The following is an 18,840-nucleotide window of genomic DNA, read 5'->3' on the forward strand; positions in this document are numbered from 1 at the left end:
CAAGTAGAGGCTGGAGTTCAGGCTCTGAATTCCAGAGGAAATATATCTCAGGACGGGAGAGTGAAATCCTGGAAAGTGTCCAGTCACTGAGGCAGTCCAAGTTGGACTAGTTTTGAGGGAATCTGCACTTGACCTTCAACGGTAAAGGTCTGGAGATCCTTCATGAGTCAACATTAGTTGACGTCAGTAATGTTTACTGACGTTTGGGTGAGTTGCTGAGAAATCCGTCGGATCTACCATGGTCACATTTGCCATATGTTTGCTTATAGCTTGCCTGATAATTCATATGTACCTCATATTAACCCTGATTAACTTGAAATATTGTAAATCGTTTCATCTTTTTGACCTTGTATAGGAAAGCTTATTTTTCTTTGTTCAGAACTGGTGGAACCTTGTGGCTTTATTTTCTTAGCAAGTGCCTTAAATCCCAAATTTTGTTGAATTTAGACAAAGCATTATTGGTCCCTAACGGATCTTACAAAAAACATGGTGGTTGGGTCTAAGATTAAACCAGCTAAAACATAGCATTTAAGGTTCCAGAATCTCCCCCATGAAAATCTTGAATTTTTTCAGAAATGTTATTAAAACAAAAAGTAATATCTGCCCAAAATGGTGTTGGATTCATGTAAACTGAAGCTCCATTCCCTTGAAGATGCAAATTACCAGTTTAGGATGAATGTCTAGATTCAAACTAACCAGCTGAAAAAGAGATAACTCATCCAAACATAAAATACCTTTGCAATGCATCGATAAATAACTGCACCATAACACAAAATCGTAAGAGGTAGGAACAGAAGTGGGTCATTCAGTTCATTGGGTCTGCTCCGCCATTCAATGAGATCATGATTGATCTGGTGTGGTAATCCTCAATTCCACTTTCCCGCCTTATACCCGTAACCCATGATTCTGTTACCGATTACAAATCTGCCCACCGCAGCCTTGAACATATAGTTAACAACCCAGCCTCTACGGCCCTCTGTGGTAAAGAATTCCACAGATCTCACTACCTTCGGAAGAAATTCCTTCACATCTCTGCCTTAAATGGGTAACCCCTTACTCTGAGATGATGCCCTCTGGTCTAAGACTCTTTCCCTCAAGCGATAACAACCTCTCAGCATCTACCCTGACAAGCCCCCTGAGAATCCTATATCTCTCAATAAGGTGCCATCTCATCTTTCCAAACTCAAATTAGTACAGGCCCAACCAACTCAACCTCTCCTCATAAGAAAATCCCTCCATACCCAGGATCAACCTCGTGAACCTTCTCTGGACTGTCTCCAATGCCAGTCTATCTTTCCTTAGATAAGGGGACCAAAATTGTTCATGGTATTTCGGGGATTAATACAAGTTTAGCGTTGTATGGCTTTGGCACCTTTAGAGTTAACAGGTCCTTATGTTCCTTGACTCCAGCTCTGTATGTCAGTAGGTTACTTCAGAAAGGAGAGGGAGGGGGACAAAAAACTTGAAGGTGTTTTCATGAAAAACGGCTAAAGCCAATTTATTTGATCCTTTTCACGTGATGTTTTTCTTTTCCTCAGTAAGCAAACCAAAGGGGGGGGGGGGACACAGAAACACTTGGCTATCATTGTATTTTTAAATAAGGTTATGATAGTTCATTAACTCCAATTACACTTCAATAATAGACTCGTTGTGTTTCAATTTAGAGAGAGCCTTCTATGTTCATAAATTCTCACAGTTCACAGAAACCATAACATCACAACAGCCTTATTGAAAACAAATCTGGCACAATCCTCACTTCCTTTAGCAGGACTGAGCCAAACTCAAAGGTCAGCAGACGAGACATTCTCCCCCCCCAATCCAGACTGAGCTTCAATTCAATTTGGGATCACCTGCAACTGTTTCTTGTGAAACAGTATTATTCTGTCCATTTCCTCCAAGTTATTCTTGGAACAGTACTGAATTCTCTTGAACCAAACAGTTGCAGTACCTTTTTTTTTAAATCCCCCCCCCCATTTTCTCCCTTTCCTGTGGTGAAAACAGAGCCACCCTTGCATACTTCACTGACTTCAGCAGCAGTCATGTGCTACATGATGTACGTCAGTGGGACTGACTAATACTGCAATTTGGAGAAATATCCTTGCAGGCTTCCAGAGTTCCACTATTCTCAATTTAAAATTTTCCTGAAAACATGATATCAGTATCAGTCAGTCCCACTGAGACATCATGCGCTATTATTACTCCTGGTGTCTCATTACGCCCAATTTGGAATTATCTCATTTATAAGTCATGGTTTTACAGCACAGAAAGAGGTCCTTCAGCCCATCATGTCTGCACTGCCAATCAAGCACCTATCTATTCTAATCCCATTTTCCAGCACTTGGCCCGTAAGCTTGCATGCCATGACATTTCAAGTGCTCATCTAAATACTTCTTAAACATTGTGAGGATTCCCATCTCTACAGGCAGTGTGTTCCAGATTCCCACCACCCTCTTGGTGAAAATGTTTTTCCTCAAATCCCTTCACCTTAAATCTATGCACTCCTCTCCCCTCTCCTCCCCCCCACCCCCCTACCCTCTATTAAGGGGAAAGGTTCCTTCCTACCCCCTTATTATTTTGTTCACCTCAATCAGGTTCCATCTCAATAAGGTCCTGCTTTAGCCTTCTCTGCTCCAAAGAAACGAACCCCAGTCTAACCAGCCTCTCTTCATAGCTGAAACATTCCAGCCCAGGCAACATCCTGGTGAATCTCCTCTGCACCCTCTCCAGTGCAATCACATCCTTCCTATAATGTGGCGACCAGAATTGCACACAGTGCTCTAGTTGTAGCTCAGCGAGCAATTTATACAATTCCATCATAACCTCCCTGCTCTTGTACTCTATGCTTAAGCTAATAAAAGTATCCAATATGCCTTTTTGGCCACCTTATCTACCTATCCTGCTGCCTTCAGGGATATTTGGACCCCCAAGGTCCCTCTGGTCCTCTGTACTTCCTAGCATCCGAGTGTTCATTGCATATTGCCGTACCTCATTAGTTCTCCCAAAATGCATCATTTCACACTTCTCAGGCTTAAGTCCCATTTGCCACAGTTCTGTCCATCTGACTAGCCCGTCTATATAGTCTGTAGTCTAAAGCTTGCCTCCTCACAATTAATCACACCAGCAATTTTCATGTCATGTGAAGTTACTGATCATACTTCCTACTTTCACATCTCGATCATTAACGTACACGACAAACAGCAAGGGACACAACACCGATCTTTGCAGCATAACACTGGACACAAAAACAACCTTCGACCATCACCCTCTTGCCACTAAGCCAATTTTGGACCCTTGTTTCTCCCCAGTTCTGTGATAGTCTGCAACTTTGATTGACTTTGGCCTGTGAACTTCACCCTCCTTTGACCAATCAACATGCCATGCCTTATCCATGCTCTCTGGAACTTCTTTATTAAATTTCTTCACTTGCTTTGGCTCAACCTTCTACTAAATTAGAGGAAGAATGGAAACCTAACTTATTTGAACCTCAATAGCAAAGAGGAACATAGGAATTAGGAGCAGAAATAGGCAACTTCAGCCCTTTGAGCTTGCTCCACCAATCAGATTATGTCTGATATAAAAGCAAAATACTGCGGATGCTGGAATCTGAAACAAAAACAGAAAATGCTGGAAAATCTCAGCAGGTCTGACAGCATCTGTGGGGAGAGAATGGAGCCAACGTTTCGAGTCTAGGTGACCCTTCGGCAGACTGTGGCTGATCTCTCCCTGCTCTCAAATCTGACAGTAAAAGAGCACATCACAAATGAGTCCAACTCAACAGCTTGAATTGAGGATCATCTTGCCGTCCTCTTCCCTAACCCAAAGACTTCACTCTAGCTAAGTTAAGTATCCACAATACTTTTACTAATTCTGAAACAGAATAAATCATTAACAAAATACACCAACAGTCCAGCAAGAACCAGCCCACAGAAAGTAACCATCTAAATACCAGCTGTAGTTGCAACTCAACTTCTTATTCAGAGCAACTAGATAATCTCAAAACTTTGTTGCCAGGTCCAATAACAGTTTTTTAAAAAGTTTTTTTGAATATAGTTTCCACTGAAAAAACAATAAATACACGCAGTGTGTGAAGGGGCCTTAAAGGAAGAAAAATAGAAAAAAAGGGGATGATTAAAATTTGACTGCTGATCAAAGAGACATCTCAAATACACTATGGAAGTTGAAGTCATAATGAGATGGCAAGATGGAGGAAAAAAGTTCCAGAAAACGGGACAGAATGGCTGAAGGCTCTGAGAATTGCAGGAAGGGAAATGTACAGGAGCATATAGTCGATTACAAAATTTAACATGTAGGCTTGGACATAGGGTTGGAATATACAGCATAACATATGGAGATAGACTTAATTTCTATTGGTATTCTTTGCTCTTTCTGGAGTCCACCACATAATTCAAAAAGCACAGGAGTTCTCCTGATGTTCCAGATAATATTCCCATCACCCACTCAACATCAGTTATTCAGTATATCCGGCCATGATCTCAACACTGTTATTTCTGGGATCTTGCTGTACGTATACTAAGTGCACTATTTCCTTACATTGTAAAAAAGAGTTGAAAAGAATGCTATTGTTAATTTTATCTGTATGTTTTGCCTGAGACCTGCCATTGAGCTATCTCGGGAGGGAAAAATGGGGCAGTACCAATGATTCAAGCCATTTTGATGCACTTACCAGTAGAGCTCTTTGAACCGCAATCTTAATCAAGAAAAAATGTGCAAGACAGGGACACAGAAGGAAATAAAGTAAACAAAAGAAAAACTTGCAAAACGATCAACTTGAGGCTGCAGTGTGCATATATGAGTGTGGGGGAAAATGACTAAATGTAACTTTGGGTAATGTCATACCAAAGAAATTACAAGCACTGATTTAGTTTGCTACCTGTAAAGGAAGGGACAAAGGGAACAGCAAAGTTCAAGTGCAACTTCTACATTGGTCTTCTGCCTAAAAATAACCAAGCTCAACTGAATGCCACATTGAAGAGACCTCCAACATGCATGGGAAATTGTATCTGATAAAAGTGGTCTCTAAATTCTTGGGTTGACACTCAAATTACTCGACTTTTTGAAAAAAATTGATCCTTAACAGTTAACATTTTTAATCTCCCCTTTGCAGATTTGATAACAAGTTTTGAGAACAGCAGCATCCACTTCAAAATATTTCCAGTTCAAATTGGGAAAACCATGTTCTATATCATTCCACATTACCTACAACAGTAAATATCCAAGCAAGAGAAGTAATCTTCAACTTGACAAATGCATTTTGTATTTTCTAAGTTTGCAAACACAGAACATAAAAGTTATGACTTTTATTGCATTAGGCATAATTCACAAATAAGATAAACCAGAAGTATGAAGATTTTAAGAATAGGCCCCTTCCTTTTCCAAAGCTTGACTTTAGATTCAACTACTCAAGCATGGAGCAGATGTGACACGGTTATGTTAATCTAATCTCATCATTGCTATTTGCTTATTAATGATGGGGAGTTTCCAGCTATTTGTCACTTTGATCTAGTTCAAATGGTTCTAAATGATGGGTCACATTTCAATCAACAGACCACTTTGAAGCAACATTCCACACCACCAAGGTGGCTCATGGGACCTCGCATTTATTCTTGAACACAAAGCTAACCCTCGAAAATAACTTCCGAAAAAAGATGAGGATTGATTGAGATCCCGTGCTCTCAGTTTGAGCACATAATGTAGTGGATGCAGTACTCGGAGTGCTACATTGTCAAAAGTGGTTCTTAATCTTAAACTGATGACCAGACTTGATTATTCTGGTGAGCATTTAATATCCCGTGACACTCTGACAAAGATTACTTGCCATGCCTAAAAAATACGAGGTCGTAATAAACAAAGCAAACAGGCTGCTCAGTTATATTGCCAAATCAGATGAAACCTCAGGCCTTGAATTCTTAAAGTGCTTTGGTGTTGCCACTTCTGAAGTATTGTGAATAATTCCATCATGGTGAAACAACAGGACCACATATGATTCCATGAAAGTATCTACAAAGGGGAAAGACAGGTTGCAGGTTTGGGTACAATGTCCAGTATACTAACAAAATAGCAATCACATTTCGTGGTTAAAACAACCTCCAACCCCAAATGTGATTTGTTATCTTGGGCCACACACAAGGCTAGAATATCTTCACCACTGTGTGAAGGAATGGGATAGTAACAGTGGAGAGGTTTGGGAAAGGTTAAATACTTTTCCCAGTGACTACAGTCACTGCTCACTGATCCTTGCTTTACTGTTAATGCATTCTGCTTTCTGACCTTTACGTCGCTGTAAGCACCTTCCTTAAATCTTTAACACTATCATTACCATTCCCTCTGTCGTGTGTCCAGGGCATGTTTGTCAAATCTCTCCCGAGTTCCCACCCATCCCTGACCTTCTACTTGGCTCCACCACCTCTTCTCGACAGAATAAAATTCATCACATTTCCACCTCTCTTCAGCCACGCGGACTTCAAAGGTTAATTGTTTCTCTCTCTACAGATACAGCCAGACCTGCTGAGCTTTTCCAGCATGTTCTGGTTTTTTTTTTAAACTGTTAATAGTCATTGTCACTATCATGCTCTATAAACAAGATAAATCTTATGTCACCCTTTTATCTTTATCCATCACGAATTTTACCCGTAGTTTTCAGTACAAACATGCAGCTTAAATTCACATGAGCTATGCTGCATAGCTTCAGGAGCCATTATGAGCCAAGCCTTTTTGAAAGTTGCAAAAAGGATGACAGTAAAGAGATCAATGCAGACTGAAAAGATCAAACTTTCTTTTGTTGAGAGACAGGACAAACTGAGTTTTGGAAGAATTATATCATCCATTCTACTCATCCCAGAACTGCAAACTACGTGCCCTAGAAAATGGAGACTTTGTTCAAAATTCCCTGCACAGCAGCTGGCTATAAGATTATATTCTTCAGTGTACAATTCAGAGAATCCAATCTTGGCTGCATAATGCAGTGCAGATCAGCAAGTATTCTTTTACAAATTGCATGAGAAAAATAAGCATATTAGTTAGTGCTTTTGATGTCTTCAGTTATTGAAATAAAACTGTTCATTCCATTGGCAGCCCTTACAATGGATAGCTGCTGACCGTGCAATCACTCCCACATGCTGCATGTGACGTCAATAAGGCACTGTTGCTATTGGCACAGTCTAGCTCATTCTAGACCCTTCCATAGATCTTGTTAATACTCTGAATGACCAGTAGGAGGACAGACAGCCTTTGAAACAAAACTAACTTCCCTTTCCCAAAATTCACTCAGTTCTAAAATGCTATGTATTTTGAACATTCGTGGTCTAAATTCGGTAATTTCAGAAGAAAAGATCAGAAGGGATATCAATCTGGATTGTTGAAGAAGCTTCTATTTTTTCCTTGTGTTTTCACTTCTCGACACAGCCAGCCGTTCTATCTTTGCAGTCAATTCAAAAGTGCAGGTACAGCAACAACATGGCAGTCTCAAATGAGACTACACAGTGAACTGCACAAAGCATTTTTATACAATACACAGATTACATGCCACCTCCCCATTCCACCCCCTCCATGCCAAAAGTCCTTCAAGCTAAAATTATGTCCTGCTGTCATACATAACCTACAATTACAGGTACAAAATTGTTTTTCATTCTGCAAAGCGCTCACATAGCAATTTCCAGTACAGATAATAGCTTAATCTTTGGTGTTGACATGGATTACCTCTTATATGGAACAAACAACAGGATGTTATTAGCCCCTCGACAACACTTTCACAGATTGAAGAGTTTATGAAAGTGGTTAAATTATGGTCCAGTCTTTTGTTTATCAACTGCACAATATTTTTTTCCCTGCTGCTTAGAAAGCAAGGTATTCCAACTTTACCTCTCTGGTTCAATATATAACTTGCTTACCTGTTTGAACATCAATTACCATCTGATGACCTCCTCTCATTCCAGGTCTGTTGTCATCTCCGTCACCTGGAAGTAAAATGTAAAATTCTTTTAACTTGTCTGAAATGGCAACAGGATCATAGTGTCAGCACTGGAACGCAAAGGGAACATGAACAAAACAGCAGCTGATGCAAAAACAAGGTACTTTTAGCAAACAAACCTGGATCAATCAAGCAACAGGGGCAGCGCGGTGGCACAGTGATTAGCACTGCTGCCTCACAGCGCCAGGGACCCAGGTTCAATTCTGGCCTTGGGTGACTGTCTGTGTGGAGCTTGCACGTTCCCTCGAGTCTGAGTGGGTTTCCTCCGGGTGCCCCAGTTTCTTCCCACAGTCCAAAGATATGTAGGTTAGATGGATTAGCCATGGTAAATGTGTGGGGTACAGGGTTAGGACCTGGGTAACAGAGACGGTGCAGGCTTGGTGGGCTGAATGGCCACCCTCTGCACTGTAGGGATTCTATGAACAGTACTCCAAGAGTTGGTTTCTAAGTGACACAAGCAGGCACCTGGAGGCAGGGTGACTGCCTGTTCTCTTCACTGAAAACAACTGCAAAACGAAAATTGAATATTTGCAAAAATAGAACCCCAAATATCAATGAAGGATATTCTCCCCAAATCTCCACCTAAATCCTTTACAAATTTTGAGTTTTTTTAAACCTCTCATGCAGGATTGCTTTGTACCCTAAATTACTCCCATGGGTGAGTTGCTGCCCAATAACTTCAAGAATCTCTATCCATGCCTTGAGACTTTCAGGAAGTCACCCAGGTAAACAAGTAGCAGGCATGTTTAGAAGGGTTTTAGGTATTTAGGTTTTAGCAGGGAGATGGGGGTATAGTGATAACATCACACTGGACTATAATCCACAGACCAAGGTGAATTGCTCCAGGGATACAGTTTCAAATCACACAGGACAGCTGGTGGAATTTAAATTCGATTTTAATTTTTTTTTTAAATCTGGAACTGAAAGCTAGTCTCAGGAATGGTGATGATGAAACCATCAATTGTTCTAAAAACCCCATCCACATCCAATTCACCAGTGTCCTTTAGGGACATTTTCTTTCTTTAGGGAAGGAAATCTGTTGCCCTTACCCGGTCTGGCCTACACTCCAGACCCACAGAAATGTGGTTGACTCTTAACTGCTCTCTGAATTGGCCTAGTAAGCCTCTCAATTCAAAGGCAATTGGGTATGGGCATTGAATGCTGACCCTGCCAGTGATACCTACCTCTTAACTTGGCAATGCATAATAGATCAAAACCCTGTCTAAGTTCTGTGCTAACCTTTTATAAAATGGCTTTGAATTGCACTAGGTTTCCCCATTCTTGCCGGAATTTAAAACCATCAATCCATTTCAAATTACGATAGGTCCCCTTACAGGTTAAGAGTTGCTATTCTCTTGATTTTACAGCTGCCTTCTGCTGAGCAAAGACGCTCTTTGCATTGCACATTTCCCGGTACAATTTGAAAATCTTCCATCCAAAAACAAACCGCAAAATCCAAGTTGATTCAATCACTAAGTTTGCCACCCATGTGCTGGGCTCCATCTCAAAACTTTTACCGAGGAGGATCAGGGCACCAATCTCTTTGACATTCCATCAGGCAGAACACACTGGGCACAAAATCCTTAATGTAGCTGCCTGCTGAACTGGCTACACGGAGATCACTTTCCTTCATAAGGGATATTTTCAAAGCAAAGCCTAAAGAAGCTAAACTCATTTTTGTCATAGTACTCCTCCAGCACTAAAGAACATTTCTGAGTACAAATAATTCCTATAAGTAAAACTGAGCTTCCTAAACCACAAAATATTAACACCAGAGGAAAAACAGAATTTGATCAACCTCTGCAGGGCGCACACTGCATTTTTCATCAAGACATGAAAACGCTTCCGAAGAGATCAAGCATGCACCATGCTGAATTACTGTGAAGAGTTATCCCATTATAGTTCTAAAGCTCTTAACATTGGTAAACAAGTGAACCTTTGAAAGCAATTAATATTGCAAGTCATATAACTGGGGCTGTAGAGGGGCTTGAAACTAAATAAAAGGGGGCAAAGGATCACGTTTGGGAGGATGCGATGATTGCATAGAAAAGACAAGGCAAGCGAGCAAGGTGGAAATAAGGGAAATTATGAACAGTGCATGGCAGAAAGGGGCTGAGTGTACAAACCTAACGAACGGTGGCACAATGGTAATCACTGCTGTCTCACCGCACCAGAGACCTGGGTTCAATTCCAGTTTCAGGTGACTGTGTGCAGCTTGCATGTTCTCATGTCTGCATGGGTTTCCTTCAGGTGCTCCCGTTTCCTCTCTCAGTCTAAAGATATGCTGGTTAGGTTGAGTGGCCATGCTAAATTGCCACTTAAGAGCAGGGGGATTAGCAGTGTAAATGCATGGGGTTATGGGAAGAGGGCCTGGGTGGGATTGCTGTCAGTGCTGACTCAATGAGTCAAATGACGACCTTCTGTACTGTGGGGATTCTATTCTATTAGTGCACCAGCAGATAAGGTGAAAGGTTATTAAAAATGGTACTAAGACAGGACAAAAGGCTCTGTGTCAGAATGCACTTAGCATTCACAATAGAACAGATAAATTGACAGCATAAATAGGAATAAAAGTACAATCTGAAAGCCATCACAGAGACATGGTTGCAGGATGACAAATACTGGAACCTGAATGTTCAAGGGTACATGGCATTTAGGAAAACAGGAAGCTAAAAAAAGTTGGAGGGGTGGCTCTGTTAACTAGGAATGACATTGGTAACAGAGAAACTTGATCTTCGTTCTTGACATCAAGACGTAGATTCAGTTGGGTAGAGATGAGAAAGATAAACGGTAAGTTAATTGCCAAGAGTAGTTTATAGGCCCCCTTACAGTAACCATACTGTAGACAGAGTATAAAACAAGGGCTTCAGAGAAAGATATGGTGAGAATCGTGGGTGATTTTAATCTACATATAGATTGGGTGACTTGGAGTGGCAAAGGCAGCCTGGATGATGAGTGAATTGTGTTTTTTTTAAGGACAGTTTCTGCAGCGCATTCCAGCACCAGCCAGAGAGCCAATTATACAAGATCTGGTCATGTTAAATGGAACCTGATTAACTAATGATCTCAGTAAAGGCGCCCCTAGGTAGCAGTTTTCATAATATGACTGAATTACACTTTCAGTTTGAGGGAAAGACTGGATCTAAAACTAGTGTTTGAAACTTAAAGTCAGGGAAAATTTGAGGACAGAGCTGGTTAAAGTGAACTGGGAAATTAGAGTAAGGGATAGATCAGTAGAGGTGCTGTGGCAGGCATTTAAGGAGATATTCCAGAATACTCAGAAAAGATTCATGCAGTGAGAAGGAACTGGGAGAAGATCCATGGCCAACTAAAATATCAAATTAAAAGGAAAAATATAATTCTGAAAAGGTGAATGGCAGATCAGTGGAGTCGACAGAATGTAAACAGCAAAGAATGACTAAAAAATTAATAAGGAGGGAGAAATTAGAGCTAGCTAGAAATATACAAGCAGATGGCAAGAATAATTAAAAGGAAAAAAGTAAAGTGAGCATTGGGAATTAATAATGAAAAATAAGAAAATGGCAGATGAATTGAACAATTTTTGGTGGTGGCATAGTTGGATTGTCATTGGACTAGTAATCCAGAGACTTAGGATAATGCTCTGGAGACCAGGGTTCAAATCGTGCTACGTCAGATGGTGAAATTTGAATTCAATAAAAATCTGGAATTAGTCTAATGATGAATATGGAACCATCATCAATTGTCATAAAAACCCACCTGGTTCACTAATGTCCTTTAGGGAAGGAAATCTACTGTCCTTACACATGGCCTGACCTACATGTGACACCAGACCCACAATAATCTGGTTGACTCTTAACTGCCTCTGAAATGACCTAGCAAGCCACTCAGTTCAAGAGCAATTAGGGATGGGCAATAAATGCCAGCCCAGTGACACCCTCATGACCTGAACAAATAAAACAAAGTCTTCACTGTGTTGAGAATACAAAAAATATCCCAGAAATAATTGTGAAACAGGAGGTGAAAGGGAGGGAAGAATTTCATACAACTACAATCACCAGTTTTAAAAAGTTTTAAAAGTTTATTCTATTAGTGTCACAAGTATTAACACTGCAATGAAGTTACTGTGAAAATCTCCTCGTCGCCACACTCCAGCGCCTGTTCGGGTACACTGAAGGAGAATTTAGCATGGCCAATGCACCTAACCAGCACATCGTTGGAGTATGGGAGGAAACCGGAGCACCCGGAGGAAACCTACTCAGACACGGGGAGAATGTGCAAACTCCACACAGGCTGTGACCCAAGCCAGGAATCGAACCCGGGTCCCTGGCATCGTGAGGCAGCAGTGCGAACCACTGTGCCACCGTGCCACCCAGGGAAAGGGTACTGAGAAAATTATTAGAACAAAAGGCTGGCTAGTCCACAAATCCTGATGGGCTTCATTCCAGAGTCCTAAAGGAAATGGCTGCTTGCGTCGTGGATGCATTGGTTTCAATTTTCCAAAATTCCCTTGGTTCTGGAATGGTTCCATCAGATTGGAAAATGGCACATGTAACTCCTCCATTCAAGAAAGGAGATAGAAAGCAACAACAAACTTCAGGCAAGTTAGCTTAACATCTGCCGGAGGGAAATTGCTGGTACAGAGGGATCTGGGTGTCCTGATACATGATCACAAAACATTAGTATGCAGGTACAGCAAGTGATTAAGGCGGCAAATGGAATGCTGCACTTTACTGCAAGGGGAATGGAATATAAAAGCAGGGATGCTTTGCCACAGTTGTACAGGGCACTGGTGAGACCACATCTAGAGAACTGTATATACTTCTAAGAGAAAAGAAATGTTTGGGTCGAGTCTCTGGATCTCTCTACCCCGCGAGAGGTGGAGGCAGGCTTATTGAGTATTTTTATAACAGAGGTAGATGGATTCTTGACTAACAAGGGAGTCAAAGATTATCTGTGGTAGGCTGAATGTGGAGTTGAGGCCACTATCTTATTGAATGGTAAAGCAAGGCTCAAGGGGCCAAAATGGCACGCTCCTGCTTTTAATTCATTTGTTCACAAATTATGGAGCGAAACACATCAGTTTTCATTTTATGTCATGTTGTTTGGGAGTAGTTTTATCAAAGGGGGGGGGGGGTTAAACTGCAACAACCTACACCAATGAATGTTAAAGATCTGACAGTGCTATTTAAAGTGGAGTGGAGCATCAATGTTCTTCCTTCTGCCAACAAAAAGCAGCTGCATGAGTCAGTCATTCTCTCACTTCAAGATCCCACTGTGCAGGATAGGTACTGCATTTGTCTACACAGACAATCACGGCACTTCAAAGTAGCTGATTATGTGCCAATCGATCTGATGAGGCATACAATTTGTAAACTTATTTTTTATGGTTTTGCAGCAGAGCAATTATTTGTACTTTAGAAATTGTGGAAAGTATTTGCACTTTAGCCCAGTCTCCATAATAATGCCATTAATACCAGGGGCTGCTGCTTACTTATTCATACAGAATCATTGCCTGCTTCGCCCAGAAACTCATGCTTTGTACACAAGTGGCAAATTAACCAAAGCTCATTTGCAATGCACGGTTCTTGGGCACGAACAGAATCTGGTCCCACAGCTTACAGAAATACTACAAGGTTAATTTCGACACCTGCGTCCTTCTAGCTTCATCCACTTAATTTGAAACAAAACAACTGCTGAACAGCCTAGTTCAAGTCAAATTAGTACATTTTACCTCGACCTCATCCATATCCTGTGAATTTTCATTCAATGCGACTTGTTCAAATTATTGAGGGGGGGAAAAAGAACTTCATTTTTCCAACTTAACCGAATTCATTGTGCCAAAACAATTCAGAAAATTCAATACGTTTCTGCAGAATTCCTTACCTTTGCTGCTTTGAGGAATGATTTGAGTCCACCTGGGCTTGTATTCTTGTTGACTGATGTACTGATTAAACAAACCATCTGAAATGAAAGGAAAACATATTTTTGGATGTTACTCCACAGGTACAAAACAAGCACGGCTTTCTCAATTTCATAATTTGACATATCCTTCTCGTGCTTCTCTCTCTTCCATTTACACTGGGACACTAATTGCCTCGTCAAAGCGCCGAGATTATTTTTTAAGAGAAACACTCAAATGTCACTAAATTCATTTCCCAAGTGGCGTATGTGGAATGCAATATTTAATTTGGGATATCAGATCACAAGTGCAGAAGAATGAAGCTTTCCAGATTGTATGTCATGAGAAAAATATAAAAACATCAGCAAAGAAAAAGCAAGATAAATATTCAATAACAGAGATGGTCGGAGAAGATGGGTTTATAAATTATTTGATAAAACACCTACTGGGTTTAGTAAGAAATTACTAAAGCTGGGAACTCAAGCATCCAATTGAAGCAGCTGATTTATTTAGTAAGTTAACAGAATATGGAGCATCGCCAATAAAAAAAAAGTGAATGTAAATTTGGGGTGAAAGTCCTAGACTCAAAGGCTTCCCGATCCTGATGCATCCAAATTGAAACTCTCAAACTGAAATAGCAACTCTATGGGCAAGTCGCAAGAAGCACATATTTTTGCCTATAAGTGAAAGGAATTTTGATTAACATGAGACATTTGATATTCACCAGCAAATGTTTCCCATCCCCAATCGATCATCAATTGTATAAACTGCTTTTGTTAGCTGCTCCAAACTCTGTATTAAGAGGAGGCAGTGGCATATTGATAATGCCACTGGACTAGTTATTCGAGGACCCCGGGTTGCATTCCACAGATGGTGAAATCTGAATTCAATAAAAATCTGGAATTAAAGGTCTAGAGATGACAATCAAACCATTGTCAATCATTGTTAAAAACACATCTGAATCAGGAATGCCCCATAGGGAAGGAAATATGCCATCCTTACCTGGTCTGCCCTACATGCGACTCCAGACAACAATGTGATTGACTCTGAAATGCCCTCACAAGCCACTCAGTTGTATCAAATCACTAAAATGTCTAAAAGGAATGCAACCTGATGGACCACCCGACATTGATCTAGAAATAACAGTGACACACTCAACCCCATCAACCCTGCAAAGTCGTCCTAACAAACATCTGGGGGCCAGTGCCAAAATTGGGAGAGCTGTGTCACAGACTAGTCGAGCAACAGCTTGACGTAGCCATGCTCACTGAATCATACCTTACAAATCATGCCCAGACACCACCATCATCATCCCTGGGTACGTCCTGTCCACTTGCAGGACACACCCAGCAACTGTGTCAGTGGCACAGTGGTATAGTCAGGAGGGAGTTGCGTTGAGAATCCTCAACATCATGGAATCAGGGTAACCCAATGAATCAGCACTCCTCCTTGTTAAAACACCACCTGGGGGAAGCAACGAGGATGGCAAGGGCACAGAATGTGCTCTGGGTGGGGGACTTCAACGTACTATCTACAAGATGCACGACAGCAACACACCAAAACTCCTCAGGCAGCATCCTCCAAACCCACAATCACGACCATCTAGAAGGGCAAGGCCAGCAGATACCTGGAATGCCAACACCTGCAAGTTCCCCTCTGAGCCACTCCCAATCCTGACCTGGAAATTTATCACTGTTCCTTCATTGTTGCTGGGTCGAAATCTTGGAACTCTCTCCCTAACAGCACTGTGGGAGTACTTACTTCACATGGGTTGCAACAGCTGAAGGTGGCAGCTCAGTCAGTTGTATCAACTCGCTAAAATGTCTAAAAGGAATGAAACCTGATGGACCACTTGGCATTGATCTAGACACCAGAAATAACAATGGCATGTTCAGCCCCATCAACCCTGCAAAGTCATCCTAACTAAGATCTGGCAGGCAATTAGGGATGGTAAGGAATGCTGGCCTAGCCAGCAATGCCCGCATCCCAAGAATCAACAAAAGGTTTAAAAATAAGTTCCCAAAAATATACCACTCATGTAGAATTGCCCCATTAATTCTACATGAAATGAAAACCAATATCATTGCGATTCGAAAATTTGTATTTAAACTCAGCTGAGGGGAACCCAGGGCTTTACAGCTGGCGTGGCAGGGGTGGGGAGTGGGGGGGAGCATTTCAATTATTCTTTCAGTGAAATAGTTTAAAGCTATGCAACCAAATCATTCAGAATGTCAGGTCATTAATATTTCCAAACAACTTAGATTGTAAACCAGCTTATTTTAAAAATATTCAGCTCAATACAAGAGAACAGGATGGAGACCTTTGCTGAACCATTTTTTTTAAACCAAATCATTTCTGTAGATGAACCGGAATAATTGTACATGCAAAAGTAAGGGGGGGTCAGCAGGTCTGGCAGCATCAGTGGAGAGGACGGAAGAGTTAACATTTCAGGGTGATGATCTTTATTCTGGGTCTTCATGTTCAAGAATGTTGTTCCAAGCTGAATAATTATTCACTGCTAATAAAGCATTATTACACAGCCACTGGAAATAAATTTAAAATGAAACTTGCATTCCTGGTAAAATATAAAATGACAGAATTTTGTTCCATTCTCCCAAAGGCACTGACTAAAAGTATTACATTTTAGATATAAGGAGGGGGAATGTGTTCAATTAATTATTTATTATCTCACTTGTGAGGAAGGCAGTGGGAACATGATGGACTTCTCTCCTCGCATTTATGATATTATAGTTACCCACTCAATGTTCCAATCATAGAATCCTACAATGCAGAAGGAGGCCATTCGGCCCATCGAGTCTGCACCGACCACAGTCCCACCTAAGCCCTATCCCCAGAACCCCATGCATTTACCCTAGCTAGTCCCCTGACACTAAGGGACAATTTAGCATGGCCAATCCACCTAACCTACACATCTTTGTGACTGAGGGAGGAAACCGGAACACCCGGAGGAAACCCACACAGACACGGGGAAAATGTGTAAACTCCACTCAGACAGTGACCCAAGCCAGGAATTGAACTCAGGTCCATGGCGCTGTGAGGCAGCAGTGCTACCGTGCCGCCCCCATAGGAGTGTGCAGATAGGGTGAGGAAAAATGCATGGGTAAATAAACAACATGCTAACTTTCTATCATGTTGTATGTACTGGAAACAACAAAAAAGCATGGCTAAAGTCCAATATTTATTCACTTAAAGCCATCTGTATAACTTATTGAAGGCTTCCTAAACTAAGGTGAAGCTTAAATACACAGGGAGCCTTCGTCTCAAAAGGTAATGCGCTAAATGTTTTCTGCTTTGCCATGTGGTGTATATCGAAAACTTTTACCAAAAAGACCAAGTCAAGAACATGCTCGTCTGCAAAATTACAATGCATCTTGTCACAACAACCTCCCATTATACAAGAAAAATATGAGTTATGAGTTGGGCTATTCATCTTTTATTAAGTAATCCATCTTTGACATCCATCAAGTCAATTTAACACAAATTAAGGAACACTCCAGTAAGCCTCACTCTGTGCCATAGCACTTACCTCTGAAGTGACATACCATATATACTCCCTTCCTTGGTCCTTTCCCTTGCCCTTCACACCTCTCTTGCATCTTGACCTCACTTACATCACCACCTTTCATAAGCTAGCACGTACACCCCCATGAGCCAAAACTTGACTTTATGCATCTGAACATTTAACCCTTTCCATTTTTTTGTACTTCATTTGTGGGACATGGGCGTCGCTGGCTGGCCAGCATTTATTGCCCATCCCAAGTTGCCCTTGAGAAGGTGGTGGTGAGCTGCCTTCTTGAATCACAGCAGTCCATGTGCTGTGGGTGGACCCACAGTGCCATTAGGGAGGGAATTCCAGGATTGCGAAGGAATGGTGATATATTTCCAAGTCAGGATAGTGAGTGGCTTGGAAGGGAACTTGAAGGTAGTCATGTTGTCATGTGTCTGCTGCACTTGTCCTCCTAAATGGAAGTGGTTGTGGGTTTGGAAGGTGCTATCGAAGGATCTTTGGTGAATTGCTGCAGTGCATCTTGTAGATAGTACACACTGCTGCTACTGAGCACGGTGGTGGAGGGAGTGCATGTTTGTAGATGCGGTGCTAATCAAGCTGTGTCCTGGATTGTGTCAAGCGTCGAGTATTGTTGGAGCTGCACTCATCCAGCTAAGTGGGTAGTATTCCACACACTCCTGACTTGTACCTTGTAGATGGTGGATAGGCTTTGGGCAGTCAGGAGGTGAGTTACATGCCGCAGTATTTCTAGCTTCTGATCTGCTCTTGTAGCCACTGTGTTTATGTGGCGAGTCAAGTTGAGTTTCTAGTCAGTGGTAACCCCAAGGATGTTGACAGTGGGAGATTCAGTGATGGTAACACCATTGAATGTCAAGGGGTAGTGGTAAGAGTGTCTCTTATTGGTGATGGTCATTGCCTGGCATTTGTATGACGTGAATGTTACTTGTCAACCTAAGCCTGGATATTGTCCAGATCTTGCTGCACTTGAACATGGACAGCTTCAGTATCTGAGAAGTCGCGAATAGTGCTGAACATTGTGCAATCATCGACGAACATCCCCACTTCTCCACTTCTGATCTTATGATGAAGGGAAGGTCATTGATGAAGCAGCTGAAGTTGGTTGGGTCTAGGACACTACCCTAAGGGACTCCTGCAGAAATGTCCTGAAGCTAAGATGACTGACCCTCCATAACCAATGCGTTAAAATGGTACAGGTTACCAACACAAACTTCTGATCTCTGATATCAAGCACCATGCTACTAACAGTATGTGTCTCAGGCACAAATCAAGCTGAACAAGAATACAAACTGCAAATTTATTCTCTGGTTTTCAGCTCTTTGTGCTTGAAATGCATCAAACGTGCTAGCATATCTTACTGCTGAAAGAAAGAAATAGACTAATGTAGGAAGACATGTAACAAGAGTTATTTTGGCACTCTGTACT

At 41.4% G+C, this 18,840-nt stretch overlaps 1 protein-coding gene across 3 annotated transcripts in view; it reads right to left on the reverse strand.

Moving 5' to 3' along the window:
* Positions 1-18,840, reverse strand: part of mkln1 (muskelin 1, intracellular mediator containing kelch motifs) — a 162,050-nt gene that overhangs the window by 67,979 nt on the left and 75,231 nt on the right. For all 3 annotated transcript variants that reach the window (XM_078235844.1, XM_078235843.1, XM_078235845.1), the window contains exons 7-8: positions 13,853-13,930; positions 7,908-7,973 (exon numbers count right to left, since the gene is read on the reverse strand). In XM_078235844.1, coding sequence (XP_078091970.1) covers positions 7,908-7,973; positions 13,853-13,930 — 144 coding nt within the window. The remainder of the gene's footprint in view (positions 1-7,907; positions 7,974-13,852; positions 13,931-18,840) is intronic.

The sequence above is a fragment of the Mustelus asterias genome, chromosome 19 (genome assembly GCF_964213995.1).
Source record: "Mustelus asterias chromosome 19, sMusAst1.hap1.1, whole genome shotgun sequence".
Taxonomy (NCBI): domain Eukaryota; kingdom Metazoa; phylum Chordata; class Chondrichthyes; order Carcharhiniformes; family Triakidae; genus Mustelus; species Mustelus asterias.